Genomic DNA, 18,258 nt, shown 5'->3' with positions numbered 1-18,258 from the left:
AATCGGCACACAACAACAAAAAATTGAGCAAACTCTGTTGTCATTGTGTGATTTTGTAGTTTTTCAATGAGTTAAATTGTGTGAGTGGAGAGAGAAGCTCTCTCTGCTTGCTTGCTTGATTCAAACACTACCAGATGCCAGTCTTCATAGACGAAATGAAAGGAGATCCGATGAGGACCGTATGTAGAGCAGTGTCGAACAGCCATTTGTTGCTGGTTACGAAGATTTTTGGCAATTCACACACATACGATCCGAACGCAAAGAAAGAGCGTGCAAGAGAGATCAAATGTTTTAATTTGTTTTTGTTTTGTAGCTTGCGTGCATACAATCTTACTAACACACTGTCATAAATTGCCAATGTTTTGAATACATTCACATTTGTCGCTTCGCTCTTCTTGGTCGGCACTGATGTAGAGCAGAAGCCTCTATTGACCACTTAAAGGAAGCCTATTTATGAATAACTAAAGGAGTTCTAACATGTTGACCAGGCACAGTATTTGTTAGTAACAACCTTGTGTCAATACAAAGCTTAATAAATATTGGCTAAAATCAAATAATGCCAGAGCCGAATAAAAAAATAAAGGACTACAAAACCGATTGAGTCCAAACCAAATCACAGAGGTTAACCGAAGACAAGCCAAAGAAGGAAACAATCGTCTTCTACAACAGCGTACCACCTTTAAGAATTGGAGGAAAAGAGGCAAAAACAACTCTAGTGACGTCGATGGTAATGATGAACAAACTGGTGATGATCATCAGCATGTTCAAACAATGTTGTTGTTCCCTTTGGACAATGTACTTGGTATTGTAACTTTGTTTGCGCGATCAAACGTGTCCAGACGATTAAGGCTTTTATTTAGAACCAAAGAAGTAAAACAACGGCAACGATACAACTACCACCAAGAAATGGGAAATCTTTAAGCTAGGATTAGCCCTATTAGATTTGCTGTTTTTGGGGCTACAACATATACAGATACAACATTACTCTTACATAACACACCGCAAATACATAGAGAAAGGTGTGCAATCAGGCGTTAAGCTTTGACGTAATTGTTTTTGTTATAATTTAAGTGTACATTTGATCTATGATTGTTGGAAAATTTAATGACTTCAAAGGAGCCACACTGAGAGACAGAAGAAAATTTAGGCAAGACTAAGAAAGCGAGAAACCCGGGATGGGAAACTGTAAACCGGTAACTAGACAAGAAAAAGCATTTCAGCAGCATTCACGTCAGTTAGATACAAGAACACAGGTTGTTCTTTTTCAATTGCGATTACAATCATCATCATGAAAGACAAGTGTTGTTCTGATTCCGTTTGCTCATGTTCCAAAGAAAGAAACTTCCTTAAAGCTTAAGTAAGGTTGGTTGGAGGTCGTAACACCCATGAAAATTTATGTGGGAATATCTGAGAGATTGATTTAATTTGCCATTGATTTTATTTGTGGGTGGGTGGATGAACAGGAACATAAGCAGAAATGGATTTCGATGGGTATGAGCGATTAGGCGCCTTGGGAGAAGAAGTTTGCCGAATAGTGATATTTATAACGGATTTTTTTTTTAATTAAATCAAATAAAAGTACTTAAATTATATACAGTTGAAGTAATGATTTTTGTTGTAGCTTTGAAGATAATGAAGTACTCTAAGATAGTTGTTCCAATGACAGTATTAAAATGCATACAGTACTTAAGGTAAGAGGGAATCATAAGATACGAACAAAAATAAAGGCATTGCAAGCTCAATAATAGGAAAATAAAGAAGAAACTTTATTTAAATTTATTAAAACTCTATTACGCCCCAACTTAATATATTGTCTTGAAGCAGGCATATAAACGAAATACATATGCAGCCGATCAAATTTCGCCAGAATAGCCTTTGACGCAATAAAAAGGCACGAACGTGTACCGCCTGTTGACTTCTAGACAAAATCACCTCTGACTAGTTGGTATCCCGCGTGACACGAATCCCAGTACAATATGATCCCTTTTGTAAGAACAAACCTTTATAAACAAGGCGAAGCAAACGAGCTTGAAAGAATCTCTGTCTTTTCACACGAACGAAATAAATGGAGATGGTATAGATTAAGACAAACTCACGTTAGGATCACGAGTGACACGAAACAATACTAAAGGGCCACATGTGCTACTTTCCTTTGTGACACGAACATATTTTTAGAATCCCGTGTGATACGTGCGAACGGAGACAAACATAGCAGGTGATCGAGGGAATCTTTTCATTTGTGCTGAAATAATTATTTATAGAAGAGCTGAAGGATGTTTTTATAGACTGAATTGAATCTGATGACCTAAAGTTAGACTTTAAAAATGAGCTGAAAGCAGTATGTAGAAGAGAGTAGAAGCACTAACAAATCACGCTCTAATGTATGCTATACGTTTACGCGTGACACGAAATAGTTTGCGGGAAGCACGTCTAGACGAAACTCGAATTTCTCTAAACGGAAGCTTTTGAGATGAGTAAAATAAATTTTTGACAGACGAACTAAATGAAGTCTGAAAGGAGTTATGGTAAAAAAGGTTGATGTCGTCTTCGAAGAGGAAAGACAAGTAAATGTACTGCAGGCAGTCTGTAAGTCTCTGTAGAAAAGTGGCAATGAGAGGATCTTTATACAGTAGACTTTATAGGTAAATTTGAGGGAGTTCTTATTTATTATAGGCAGAAATAATTGTATATAGCTGAAAGTAAGTCTTTAAAAGCCAAAGATGAAGTATCAGATCCAGCGTTTTCCGTTTAAGCCATTTAGGTACGCGTGACACTAAAGCTCTTGACATAACATGCGACGATAGGCAAAATTGGGTCAGTTCTTATAGACGGAGATGATTGTATATAGACGAAAATAATTCTTTAAAGACGAATTTAAGATATCACATCCAGCGTGTTCCGCATTAGTCTGATTGCACGCATGGCACGAAAATTTTGTTGATATAAAATGCGATCAGGCCAGCTTTAAGTCGAGCAGAACTGTATTCTTGTAATTGATTTCTTATATGCCGCCAGAAGAGAGCATTCTTTACCTTTTTGATTATCCACAAGTAAGCGCGGGTGACACGGCATTTTTGCAGGTATAAAATGTCATCAGGACAACTTTATAAAGGAGCTCTTGAAGATGGTTATTGAAAACCCGACAAGAGTCCTGCGAGCAGAACGGTAATCTTATAGATGGCACAAGTGATGCTAAAGTTATTGACATAACATGCGATGATAGGCAAAATTGGGACAGTTCTTGACGAAAATAAGTATTTAAAAACGAATTTAAGATATAATAAGTCTTATGGCACGCGTGGCACGATTTTTTTGTTGGTATAAAATTCGATCAGGCCTGCTTTATGTCGAGAAAAACGGTATTCTTGTAGATGACTAGAACGAGACCGAAAGGGATTTTTTATAGGCCACCAGATGATAGCCTTCTTTGCCTGTTTGATTATCCACAAGGAAGTGCGGGTGACACGACATTTTTGCAGGTATAAAATGCCATCAGGTCAACTTTATAAAGGAGCTCTTTAAGATGGTTATTGCCAACCCGACAAGAGTCCTTAAGGCGAGCAGAACGGTATTCTTATAGATGACTAGAAGGTGACCGAAATTGGGTTTCTAATAGGCCACCAAGAAGGAGTCTAGAGGGGAATATTTTTCAACAGCCAGAAGAAACTCAATTGGAGTTTAAGACGACTAAACAGTATTTTTTATTACCAAAGATACGACAAGATGATCGACTTTTTGCAGGACAAGGAAGAATTATTTTGAACTATCGCAAGAGCGCTTAAGTGCCCTAGAAAGCTTTTTTGGAAGAAGTCTGTTAAGCTATCCTCCCTCTTATTCATTTTCACTGTCAAAAGGAAGTCTTTATAGACGAATGGAAGGGAATATTTATCAAATGCCAGAAGGGACGGAGTTGATGTCTTTAAGGCGAAAAAGAAAGTTTTAAGGCGATTAAAGAAGTGTTTTTTAAGCACCAATGAGAATTCGTTGTAGACGACATCATTGATGGCAGTTTTTTGGAGAGCACAGAGGAGTTATTTTGGACCAACGATTTATTATTTTTTATTTTAAGCTCGCAATAAAGACTTCCTATGCGAGCAAAAGGAGATCATTTACCACAGATAATTCGGCATACGTCATTATTGATAACAATCATTTGAAATTCTCAGAGGAACTATTTTGGACTACCGTGAGGGTGTATTTTAAGCTGCCATTACGTGTTTCTATGCGAGGAAAAAGAAGTATTTTAAGCTATCGTAAGAATAAGCCTTTCTAGAAGAAAATAAGTATCAATTTTTATGAATGGAGTTTTTCAAGGTGGAAAAAAGCTCTATGACGATCAAGAAAGTAATTTTGAGTACCAAAGAGAAATCGTAATAGATGACATGATTGAAGAAAGCTTTGGCTGACTCAGAGTACTGCCGCAAGGGAGTATTTGAAAGTCTTCGCAGGGGACCAAAAGAAAGTCATTCAGGCGACCGATACTCCTTCTTCGACTAGCAAACCAATCGTACCGACATCGTAACGAAATCTGGACAAAATTCGGACGCTCCGTACGATGTCGGATCGTAACGATATCTTAACGAAAGTTGTATGAAGTGGTTGACATAATTTCGGAACGAAATGTTGGAGCGAAATCGTACGGATTTCAATCAGAATTCCGCTCGAAATCGGAAGAAAATCGTTGGGAAATTCGGAAAGCGAATTTTTTCCGAATTTTTGAACAGATTTCGAAAAAATGTCGTATGAAAATCGGACGTACCTTCCAAATCTTCGTAAAGATTTCTGAACAATTTCGGAATAATGTCGTATAAATATTGAAGGATTTTTTTTCTCTCTGACGCCTTTTTTATTGATCAATTTTTCTTTATGTTTTTTAATGAAAGATTATAATTTCAAACGTTTTTAATGATTTGTTATAATTTTGTATTTATAGTAGAACAATGTAAACTTTGGGTACAAATTGTTGAGTCTATCAGTAGCCCTATTCTGTAACTTTTAACAACTATCGATATTGTTAAAATTTCTTTTGTTTTTGTAACAACTACAAAACAAACCAATGAAATTGTTGTAATATAAACAATGAGTAAAGTTGTTAAAAAGTTACAGAATAGGCCTACAGCATTAGTTTGAATTATTATATATTGCATTTATATTTAAAAATTGTATATGCGAATTTTATAACCAACCTCATTGGTTTTCGACAGCAAACTAAACTAAAACCAACCATTTGCTGTTAGATACATACAAAAGGTGGTTGCTATTCGAAGGGAAACTTGCTTCCTACATTTGGTTCCGAATTCGTACCGAAATCGGAAGAAAAACATTAGTATATTCGAAGGGAAATTTACTTCCGACATTCTTTCCGATATAGGAACGAAATCTAAACTAGTTCCCCTACGAAAAAGCGTATAGAAATCTCAAAGATTTTTGCTTCCGAAATTGTTCAGATGTGTCGGACATCCGATATTTGGTTTGCTGTGAAGCGACAAATGAAATCATTAAGACGAAGTTTGCATGGTTGATTGAAAAAGTATTTTTAAAGGATCAGTTGATTTGAGAAGTGCAACCACAACCGCAAACAAATTAGACGTCGAGAAGAGGTATTTCAAGATTTCAGATATTTCCAAATTTCATGAGAACGACACAAAAGTTTGTTTTTTAAGATTTTAGAAAGAGCAAGAAATTGGATTTTTAGAAGCACCGTGAAACGTATATTTTTTAAGATGTCCGAAGCAACAAAATCGTTTATTTTATGGAATTTTTTGAATCAACAAAGAACGAGAATTTTAGAAGCCTCGAACAACATGCATTTTGAGGATTTTAAGAAGTAACAAGGAACGTGGAAAGAGAAGCATCGATCTTTGAGGATTTTTAAAAGCATAGAGAAGGACGAAGAAGAAATACAATATTGAATTTTAGCAACAACAATACACTTTGTTTCAATTTTTTTAAATTCTTAATGAACCATCATATTGGCTACATTTTACCAGTCAGTTGAAATTTTCATCTAACAAACTTTCTTTATTTTTTTTTTTTCAGGACTCATTGTGGCCGCCACCGTTTTCTTGTTGGCTCAATTGGCTGTCATAGCTATTTGGACTTATTTGTATCAGAGACGTCGGAAGTTGCAACCCTATAGTAATGAAGGTATGAGCAATGCCTCCAGCTATGGATCACACAGTGCCGGATCTAGTGCCTCAACCATTGTGGGTAATGTACCGAATGCGAGATCAGAATCTTTGTGTAAATTATACGAAGGTGGTTTTGGACCAAGGCATGGACGTCAATTTTAAGGCAACTTGGGAGGTGATGTTTTTGGAATTGAAGAGGTTAAAAGGTTAAAGTATTTTGAAAATGATTAAAAATCCATTTAATTTAAAAACATTTAATTTAAAAACAAAAAACATAAGAAACTGCTTAAAAGTTATAATGCCATTTAAGAGAGAAAAAAAGAGCAAAAAGCAATTAAAAAAATTAAAGAAAAAAAACAATTTTTTTTAGAAAAATTCAAAAATTGAAGCGAACAAAAAAATCTAAAAGAAAAAAATACTTAATGGTGCCGGATAAAGTAAAAACTCGAGGGCAATATTTATTTTATTATTTTTATAGACATGTATGAGTAATTTATAGAACAAAACAAAAAAAAACTAAATTTAAAATTTATATTATGGAACGCGAATAAAGGGAGTAGCATTGTAAGGGAAGAGCCACAGTGGGTGGGACACTTAAATGTTGTCATAATTCCCTTTTAATGCAACGCCTTTTATTATTGAAAATTCTTAACAAATTAAATATTATTAATATTTAAGTTTTAGTTTAAAAAACAAAGAAAGCATATTTAGAAAATTGCTTTAAATGAATCTTTTTAGATGTTTAAGAACAACAGATTTGGAGGAATTCTAACAGAGACTTATTAATGAAACAATAAACATATTTTTTTGTGGAAAAAAGGACGACTGATTAAGAAGGGATAATATAGAGAGAAAGAAGATAAACAATAGTCTAGAAAAAAGCTATATAATTTTTAAGTTTCATGATTTGAGAAAACAGTAATTTAAAAAAGAAAGTCAAACCAATATCAATAACTTTTGTTTAAATCATTAAAATGGAAATTGAAATCGAAAAAAGCGTTTGAAATATAAACCATTTGCAGAAATGGTCTCGAAATGCATTTCTTACTACGTCTGCCGTGGTCATTTCACTTTTTATATTTTTAAAATAAAACAACACCATTCCATCAACTAATTTTATCTCATAAAATCACATAGAGTTATTAAAGAAACTTTTCGATTCAAATAGTTTTCCATTTTTTATTTTATGTTTTTTAATACAATTTTCATTAAATTTCTAGTAAGTTTGTAATTAATTTTTAAATACTTAAAACACCATCCATAACATTTGCAATATAATTATTAGTTTTGCTTATGATATAGTAAAGAAATAAAATTAAACAAAAAAATATAACTTTATTTTTTAGATGATAATAGATTCTTGCCTTATTAAGCCACAACCAACCACCAAACACATCCTTACATTTCTTCACTTGTCCTTTTTTCTAAGTTCTCATTATATTTTTTTCGAAAAATTCGAAACACAATTGTATTGGAATTAAATTCTTTACTTAAAAGTAAATCATATAAGTTAAGTTCCCTTCTTTATTCTGTAATTTTTCTTTTCATAGAAGTTAGAGAAATTTTAGTCTTATTAAGTAATAATGAAATCCATCCGTAAAATTAAAAGTAAAATATTACTAGCGGAACCCCCATGTTTTATACTCTTCTAATAATGTTTACTTATTTAATAAAAATATAATATATATTAAAATAACATGTGTTTCATTTTTAAAGCAGAGGCAACATTATAATATTGATAACGTTGAGGCATTTTTGTGCAGAAGCGTATATCGATAAGCTTTAAAACGCGACAGACCCAGGTGGGTCGGCCGGCGCACACTGGTTCAGAATCATTTTTTCCTAGTCAAAATTCCATAACTTTTGAACAGATAAAGATATTTTCATAATTCTTTTTTTGTTCGACAGATAACACAATCAGCTTTCCGGTGAAAACAGAGAAGTTTTGTCCAGTAGTTGCAGAGGAATTCAGTTGTTTACTATTTTTTATCAAAATATGAGTGTTTTTGTGTTTTTTATATCTTCCTATACATTAACAAGTAAGCCAAGGCTATAGTCGGGTCGGGGCCGACTATGTGATACCCTACACCACTACCCCTGTGCATAGGCTTTTGACTGGTCAAATGCAAAATATTAAAATTGGAATATCTTAGCGCCTTTGCTCTGAATGTCTTCATTAATACCGGCCAATTTTGTTGAAACGCATTTAAGTGCATCGTCAGTGCAACTCAAATAAAACAAGTAAGAAAGTATCAGTCAGCTGAGCCGACAGAGATATACCCTCAGCCACGTACCCGAAGAAAAAAAGTTAACACAATACTTCTGTAGGTTTTTTAGCTGTTGGGAAAATTTTCCAGGATGGAAAGGGCCGCAAAAAACTACATGTTGCAACAAAATTCAGAATGATCCAAGACGAGTGCATTTTTTCATATTCGGACCTAATACAAATCTGTAGGAAATATTTTTTTTCTTTATTAGTCTATAGATATTTTCCTTACAGACTATATAATTAAATATGTTGTACTTAATTTTCTGAATTTAAATATATTACAATTTTACTTTTCAATTTACAAAGTTTGAGCTAAATCGATTTCTCTCTTAAAGGGTTATTTTACACATTAGCCAGTTTAGGTGGTGCCGGTAGGATTTTCTGGACCTTTTTGGGTCATTATCTCAGGAAGTATGGACTTTCCCACGAAAAAAAATTACAACGTCGTATCAGGGGCCGCAAGTGCAACCTGCTGCGTCACAAATTAATAAGATCAGAGAGGAGTTGTTAAACTATACTTTTTCCAAATTTTGTGTGGGAGGTACTCAAATGAGTGGACCGATATAGTCCATATTAGAACTCGATCTATGCCAGAAAGTAATATTACCAATAGCAAAGTTTAGTTCAATTCGGTTTTCCCTCCTAAAGTTATCATGCCCACAATCTTGGCGAAAAATTTTGAACCTTTGTGGGGGAGGTACCAGAAGGAGTGGACCGATATGGTCTATCTTCGAATTTAAACTAAGTTTGGACAAAATATTGAAAGACCCAAAATTTTAACCAAATATGGTGATCCGTTCGAGAGTTATCGTGTACTCCAACTACGACACATGGTATTATATGGGTTGTTTGCAGTTTTCGTGCTGATTTCTGAGGATATATGGACTTGCTTCTGAAAAAAATTATATCGTCGTAATGGGGGTAGTGAATACAAGTGGCTGCAACAAAAATCAAAGCGATTCGAGAGCAGGCCTTAAACTGCACTTAAGCAAAATTTTGTGTGGGAGGTACCCGAGAGAGTGAACCAATAGGGTCCATATTGAAACCTCATCTATGTCTGGTAGAAATGTCACGATGTGCAAAGTATGGACTAATTCGGTTACTCCCTTCAAGAGTTATCGTGCGGACAATTTTTCCGAACATTTTTGAACTTTTGTGGGGGAGGTACCTGAAGGAGTGGACCGATATGGCCCATCTTCGAACTTAATTCAAATCTGGACAAAATATTTCGATACCCAAAATTTGAACCGAATCGATTTATCCGTTCGAGAGTTATCGTGCGCACCAGCCAGACAGACAGACAGACAGACGGACAGACAGACAGACGGACGGACATTGCTAGATCGACTCAAAATTGTCTGAAACGAATATCGTACAAACATACTTGGGGTCTAAAACCATTATTTCGATGAGGCACATTTTTGGCCGTATCAAAGTGTAAATACCCTCTTTAGCCTAAAGGCTGAGGGTATAAAAATAGAAAAGTGGGATGTACGCCAACCATCAATAGGATTCTTTCTCTGTGAGACCCCCATCAACCCCCAACATTCCGTAAGGATCCGATCAAAATTCCGGCCTGTAGTGTGATTGCACAAAAATGAAAAAAAAAACTATTCATTTTTATCACTTACTTAGCTGGTCCATTACAGAACATTTGTTCTATAGGCCGAACTAAGAAAAGATCTCCATTTCTCTCTGTCTATTGCTTCTCTTTCTGGAATACCGCGCCTTGTCATCTCTTCATACACTTGTTTGCGCCATATATTCTTTGGCCTGCCAATTCTGCGTGCACCGCCAATCGGCTCGAATTTATACGCTTATTATATGGCCTAGCCAACCCAATCGCTGCATCTCGATACGTTTAACTATATTGATGTCGTTGTATAGTCCCAATTTACATTAGGCGAGTTTACTTGCGGCAATTGTCAGTTTGTAGGTGAGAGAGGGTGCTGAGAGGCAAAGGGTTACCATATGCCTCACCTCTCTCTCCTACAAAATGACAATTGCCGCAAGTAAACTCGCCCAATGTAAATTGGGACATAGCAGATACAGCTCGTAGTTCATGCGACGTCGATATTCACCGTTAACGCAGATTGGTCCGTAGATCTTTCGAAGAATTTTTCTCTCAAACACGCCAAGCACTGCCTAATCAGCTTGCGCAAGTACCCAGGCTTCGGAGCCATACATCAGCACGGGTAGTATCAGTGTTTTGTAAAGCGTTATTTTTGTTTGACGAGATGTGGCTTTGTTTTTAAACTGCTTACTTAAGCTTAAAGTAGCATCTGTTAGCCAACCCAATTCTTCTCTTTATTTCACAACTGATGTCGTTAGTTGTGTTTACGGCGGTGCCGAGGTAGACAAAGTATTTTATTACCTCAAAATTATAGGAACCAACGTCAACAGTTGGCCCGATCTCTATGGACGCATTGCGTCGACACCATCAACTTAGCCTTCCCGCCGTTTACCACCAGACCCACTTTAGCAGATTCTCCTTCGACCTTCATAAAAGTATCTGTTACTGCTTTTACTAATCGTCCCATGATGTCTATATCATCAGCATAAGCAAGTAACATGTGGCTATTGGTGCAGATTGTGCCACTACTTTTGACGTTTGCCTCTCGTATAACCTTTTCTAGCAGGATGTTGAAGAGATCACACGAGAGGGTGTCTCCTTGCCTGAAACCTCTTTTGGTACAAAATTCTTCGGAGATGTTCTTTCCTATTTAAACTGAGGATCTCGTGTCAGTTAAAGTCATTTTACAAAGCCGAATGAGTTTTGCGGGGATACCAAATTCAGACATGGCCTGGAATATCTTTGAACGTAGTGAGCTGTCAAAGGCTACTTTATAATCGACAAAAATGTGGTAAGTGTCGATCTGCATCTCTTGGGTCTTCTCCAGGATTTGCCGCAGGGTAAATATCTGGTCAATGGTGGACTTACCAGGTCTAAGGCCGAATTGGTATGGCCCAATTAGCTCGTTGACCATAGGCATTAGTCGTTCGCACAATATCCCTGACACTATCTTGTAGGCAATCGGGAGTAGACTTATGCCCCTATAGTTAGAGCACACAGTCTTATCTCCTCTCTTATGGACGGCGCACATGATACTCAGGTTCCAATCGTCGGGTACTCGTTCTTCCTGCCAGATGGTGCTAACTAGCTGATGAGTAGACATCGGATTTTAGCATGTTTTTTACTTCTTATCCGATTGGACTCAAATTTTGGATCTAGGCGTTTTGAGGGTCACCTTTTCGATATTTGGGGTCATATCAAAAATATGCAAAAAATATGCAAAATATATGCAAAAAATATGCAAATTATATGCAAAAAATATGCAAAATATGCAAAAAATATGATAATATGCAAGTGTTTTTTTGACAAAAATCGTCAACTAAATTTAGAAAATCATCAAAAAAGCATTCTAAATTAAGTTTTTTTGACGTTTAACATAGTTTTTTGCAGATTGTTATGTTATGGAGACTCTCCAGATATTCCGCCACAGCAATAAATCTAGACTAACAAGACTTAAATCAGTTTTCACAAGGTGAGAAAATGTCAAATAACGCAGCATTCCTATTACAACATAATTTGCTTCCTATACAAATGTAGATATGTAGATAATGGAAAAATTTCAAAAACTCAATCAGAAATGTCAAAATCAACATGTCCAAATATGGGGATTGTTTCTAATCGGCCAAAATTGTCTAGCAAAAAAACAAAGGAACTAGAGTTAGTCATCGCTATTTTTCTTTAGATACGATTGGATTGGAAAAAGGGTTCGTTTTTTAGCGCAAAATGGGAAAAAGTACTAAAGTACCATTTACGATTCCAGGTTCTGGAATATAACTATAATTAGAAGTATACGTTTTGAATATCCACATATTAGATTTGAATATATTTTATAGTATTTAGTCCTATATTTGTGGTCAAAAAGCTTCTTTGGAAAAATGCTCTAACTGACTCTTTAATATTGATGACATGGTTTTTGTTTAATGCACTAAAAATACATAATTATACCCTACACCACTATGTGGGGAGGGTATTATAAGTTGGTTTTGGCCAAAAAGTTTGTAACGCATCGAAATAATGGTCGTAGACCCATACTTATATATACCAAAATGAATGTCTCGACGAGCTGAGTCGATCTGGCTATGTGTGTCCGTCCGTCCGTCCGTCCGTCTGTCCATCTAAACCTTGTAATCACGCTACAGGTCGCAATTTTGATCGGATCGTCGCGAAATTTTGGATGTTGATGGGGGTCCCGGAGGGGAAGAAGCCTATTGATTTTGGTGATGGTCGAATAATATTTAGGGGTCGGAAAGGGCAAAAAAACTTAGGTGGATAAAAAGACAACGTTTTTTTCCAAAGCGAATATCTCAGGTTCTATATGGGGTATACCAAAAGCAAAACCTGACAATTAAAGTAGAAAATATCACCTTTCTAATGATGTAAAGCAGGTGCTCGTAGGTGATCAAACAACGAAGATATCACAATAGTAACAAATAAAACCCCAATTTTCATTTTTGCGATTTTAATTATATTGACAAATATCACAGCTTTAGTTGTAAAATTTCCAAAAGCAAAGCCTGACTATGAAAGTAGAAGATCCCGTCTTTACAATGATGCAACCTAGGTCGACGTAGGTAACCAAATGACGGAGATATCACAATAGTCGGTAATACATCCCATCTTTCTATTTTTTTGGAAATCACGCTACAGGTCGCAATTTTGATCGGATCGTCACGAAAATTTGAGGGTTATTGGGGGTCTTACAGATGAAGAAGCCTATTGATTTTGGTGATGGTCGGATAATATTTAGGGGTCGGAATGGGCAAACACTTATTTGAAGAAAGGTCAACGTTTTATTTCAAAGCCAATATCTCTGTTTCTTTAAGAGGTATATCAAAAGCAAAACTAGGTGAGGAAACTACAAAATATCACCTTTACAACGATGTAAAGTAGGTTGTCGTAGTTGGTCAAATAGCAGAGATATGGCAATAGTCGATAATGCATCCCATTTTCCGATATTTTTGTAATCACGCTACAGGTCGCAATTTTGATCGGATCGTCACGAAATTTTGGGAGTTAATGGGGGTCCCAAAGAGAAAGAAGCCTATTGATTTTGATGATGGTCGGATAATATTCAGGGGTCGGAATGGGCAAAACACTTATTTGGAGAAAGGTCAACGTTTTATTTCAAAGCCAATATCTCTGTTTCTTTTAGAGGTATATCTAAAGCAAAACCTAGCAAGGAAAGTAGAAAATATCACCTTTACAACGATGTAAAGTAGGTTGTCGTAGGTGGTCAAATAGCAGAGATTTCGCAATAGTCGGTAATGCATCCCATTTTCTGATTTGCTTGTAGTCACGCTACAGGTCGCAATTTTGATCGGATCGTCACGAATTGTTTGGGAGTGGATGCGGGTCCCACAGAGGAAGAAGCCTATTTAGTTTGGTGATGGTCGGATAATATTCAGGAGTCGGAATAAGCGAAAAGCTTATGTGGAGCAAAGTCAACGTTTTTTTCTTATGCGAATATCTCCGCTTCTGGTTGGAGTATTCCAACAGGAATACCCGTCAATGGAAGAAGAAAAGATCTCGTTTATATTGATGCAAAGTATGTTGGCGTAAGTGAGCAAACCGAGATATTGCAAAATTCAGTAATAAACCCAATTTTTCCATTTTTTGTAATCGCGCTTCAAGTTGGAATTTTGATCGGATGGTGACGAAATTTTGGGGGTAGATGGGGCCCCACAGAGAAAGAAGCTATTGATTTTGGTGATAGTCGGATAATATTTAGGGGTCGGAATGGGGAAAAACTCATTTGGAGACAAATTCAAAATTTTATTCTTTGTGAATATATCGGCTTCTAGTAGTGGTATTCCAACGGAAAAGCCTGTAAATCGAAGAAGAAGAAAATATTACCTTTATATTGGTGTAAAGCAGGTTGGCGAAGGTGGTCAAACAAGGGAGATACCACAATAGTCGATAATGCATCGAATTCTTCCATTTTTTGCAATCAAGCTACAGGTCGTAATTTTGATCGGATTGTCACGAAATTTTGGTTGCTTATGGGGCTCCCAGAGAGAAAGAGGCATATTATTTTTGGTGGTAGTCGGATTATATTCCCTAAAAGTGTTTAGCAGTGAAAAGCTTATGCAAAGGGGTAGTGGTGTAGGGTATCACATGGTCGGCCCCATCCCGACTATAGCCTTTGCTCACTTGTTTTATATGTATATTGTAAGCATACAACCGCTTAATGCAGAATTGGGAAATGTTCACTCCTTGACGAAAAGTAATGCATTATTTTTAGATTCACTTTTGGCAGTTTTGTTGAGAAGTGTATTATTTAATTGTTGTTAAATAATTCGAGCTTAATTTCGGGTTTTGTTGTTTTCAAATTTTTAAAAACAACAAGTTTTATTTAAAGTGGGATGCAGTTAAAATTGATGCGAAGAACACCAAATGATTAGTGCAAAATGACATCACTCAGAAAAACCACACAATAGCGTGGTAGTGGTAATATAAGTCAAACCCTTGGAATTATCTTTAACATGGCGAAACCACTCACATATTTCTGCTAGAAAAGCATTTGGAATGCTAAAAAAATATAGTTCTTTCATTCCTGCTACAGGAAAACAATTTTGATAACACAGTCGAAAAGAAAATATACAATTAATTAACTTATACCTGACCGTGTACTCGATAATTTGAACTTATTATTACAAATGCTTCGAATTTGGACAGTTGTTTAATGGAGGAGTTGCTGTAAAAATTGTTTCAGCAACATTTAGAAAAAATTATCGAGTACAAGGATATAACATCTTTTATAACACATTAGTCTTGTTGTCTAGGATATAAATAAATATATTAAGACAAATATTCGCCGCAATATTGTCATTAAAGTTGCCAAAGGCAAAGATTTCAAGGAATCTTAATTTTCAAAAAAAATTAAATTTCACACTTGCCCCGTGTTTTGCTTACATCCTGATGTATACTTTAAAAACGTCATATTTTTAGCTCTACTTTCACAATCTGATTGGCCTTTTCTGTAATTTGGGAAAATTGAGTCTTGTTGCATGGTAAATTGGTAAAAAGTAAGGAAAGGAACAAATACGGGCAATGCCAATAAAAATGTCCGGATTGTCGTATAGAAAAATCTTAGAGCACGTATGTAGAGTATTATATAACTACCACGAGTTATTTAATCATAGAAAATAATTTATTTTCTTTACTATTCGTTAATCCGGACAATTTGATACACGGGCGAAACCTGTGGTATAGGTATTATCGAGATTATACTGTTTATATGGGTGCATTATCCAAATCTGAATCGATTCTTACCATAATAAACAGGGATCGCCCTAGGGCCAAAAAATCTCCAATTTTTATGCAAATTGGTCTATAAATGTGACCTGTACTTTGTTTTCAAAAAGACCTGACCAGATGGATAAGTGCGAATCTATGCAGATCATAAAAAGGAACTGTGGGTCTATTTCGTTTCCTTTTGCATGTTGCAAACTCATTCACTAAGACATAATACCCTTTCCCTTACCCTAATTTCACAATTTTTTTCCATATTTATGCCCAAAAAAAGGGAATATTTTTGTCGATTCGACTAGAATATGCCATCATGAAGCGAATCTACACCATTTTCACATGTAATTCGAATACTTTCAGTTGTAATTCGAAGAATTTCAGTTGTAATTTGATTATTTCATTTGAAATTCGAAACATTTCACTTGTAATTTGAGAATTCCAATTGAATTTCGAATTATTTCATTTGTAATTTGAGAATTCCAATTGAAATTCGAATTATTTCATTTGTAATTCGAATTATTTCATTTGTAATTTGAAATTTTCCATTTGTAATTCGAATTATTACATTTGAAATTCGAATTATTACATTTGTAATTTGAAGTTTTTCATTTGAAATTCGAATTATTACATTTGAAAATCAAAGCATCTGAAATATTTTTAAATTAAGGGTGGTGGCAACGATGATCCATTTTTAAGTTTTTTTTTAAGGTTGTGGATCATCCCAGATGGTTGAGAGGGTGTTGGAAGCGTACACTTAAAACGTCGACACAATGATGTGGAAAAGTATTATAAATAATAATAATTTAAATATGCGATAAAAATTTAATAATTTGTTAGGAATATAGTAAGAGTATTTTCCCAATCAAAAACCAAGGGATTGGCATGTAAGGATACACCTATATTACCCTCCAAAGTTTTTGGAACTTTTAAAAGAAGACCCGATTGCAGGAAAACTATACGTTTTAGAGAAAAAAGTTAATTATTACAAAATGCTTAAAAAGTCTCAAAAATATAATTTTCATAAAAAATTTTAAGTTAAGATGAATACGATCCTTTATTGATTTAAGCGTTATGGTTGGATTATCTTCACCTTAGTATAAAGAAGAAATGAGAGTATTTTTGTTTTTATTACAAATAAAATAATTCGATTTTCAAATGGAAAAATTCAAATTACAAATGTAATAATTCGAATTTCAAATGTAATAATACGAATTTCAAATGAAAAAATTTAAATTACAAATGGAATAATTCGAATTACAAATGGAAAAATTCGAATTACAAATGAAATAATTCGAATTTCAATTGGAATTCTCAAATTACAAATGAAATAATTCGAATTTCAATTGGAATTCTCAAATTACAAATGAAATAATTCGAAATTCAATTGGAATTCTCAAATTACAAGTGAAATGTTTCGAATTTCAAATGAAATAATCAAATTACAACTGAAATTCTTCGAATTACATGTGAAAATGGTGTAGTAGCTTTCAACTTTTAACAAATATTAATTTAAAAGAGTTTCACTTTCTAAAATTATTTTCCGTGCGGAAAATTCGGAGGGAAATATTCATGATTGCCCTGTATATGTTTTTATATGTTATATGTTTTTAGTAAAATATGAAAGATTTTATGTAATATTCAATATTGTCTTAGTCTTAATATCTAGCTCATTTGTTATTCTGTCAGACAATTTGGCCGAGCAGAAACTATCAACATATTTGGATGATATTTCTGCTTGAGTTTTTGAACAAATTTGTATTAGAAAGCAACTTATGTTGTAATAAGAAGGCTGGGTTATAGGAAATTTTCTAAGTCTTTTAGTCCAGATTTATTGCTGTGGCGGAATAATAATTAATAACATAATAATCTGCTAAGAAATCGACGTTTAACGACAATAAACTTAATTTAGAACACTTTTTCATGACTTTCCAAATTTAATTTGACGATTTTCGTCAAAAAAATTAGTTGCATATTTTGCATATTTTTTGCATATTTTGCATATTTTTTGCATATTTTGCATATATTTTGCATATTTTGCATATTTTTTGCATATTTTGTGCATATGCAAAATATGCAAATATGCAAAAAAAATAAAAAATATGAGCTTGTCATTGCATTCAGTTTTCTTCAAAACGAATTTTGGTCCAATCAGAATTTTCGTATCTTTATTAATAAAAAATATGCAAATATGCAAAATCCGATGTCTACTGATGAGTACACCTTATCAGCATGTCGCCTCCGGTTTTTAACAGCTCGGCTGGTAAGCCATCGGCTCCTGCTGACTTATTATTATTCAGCCGGTTTATTTCTGTCTTTACCTCATCTTGGCTGGGCGGTATACATTCAATACCATCTTCTGGAATTGGATCTGTGGTATCTTCGTCGTCTTTGCTGGATACCAACAGGTTTGAAAAATGCTCTTTCCATATGCTGAGCACACTATCTGTATCAGTTACCAAATTACCTTCCTGGTCTCTACAGGAGGAGGTGCCTGTACCAAAGCCATCAGTTTGATGTTTCACTCTTTGGTAGAATTT

At 34.8% G+C, this 18,258-nt stretch overlaps 2 protein-coding genes across 9 annotated transcripts in view; one reads left to right on the top strand and one right to left on the bottom strand.

Annotated features, from left to right (window-relative positions):
• The window catches only part of LOC141389322 (uncharacterized), a 263,625-nt gene extending 256,978 nt beyond the window's left edge, over nt 1-6,647 (top strand). For both annotated transcript variants that reach the window (XM_073960675.1, XM_073960674.1), the window contains one exon: nt 6,040-6,647. In XM_073960675.1, the coding sequence (XP_073816776.1) occupies nt 6,040-6,293 (254 nt within the window). In that variant the 3' untranslated portion in view covers nt 6,294-6,647. The remainder of the gene's footprint in view (nt 1-6,039) is intronic.
• The window catches only part of Atg16 (Autophagy-related 16), a 611,817-nt gene that overhangs the window by 550,865 nt on the left and 42,694 nt on the right, over nt 1-18,258 (bottom strand). The gene's annotated exons all lie outside the window — the stretch shown is intronic.

Source organism: Musca autumnalis, unplaced genomic scaffold, assembly GCF_047663935.1.
Source record: "Musca autumnalis isolate F117 unplaced genomic scaffold, ASM4766393v1 scaffold_1, whole genome shotgun sequence".
NCBI lineage: Eukaryota > Metazoa > Arthropoda > Insecta > Diptera > Muscidae > Musca > Musca autumnalis.
This window is presented reverse-complemented; position numbering and strand designations above follow the sequence as displayed.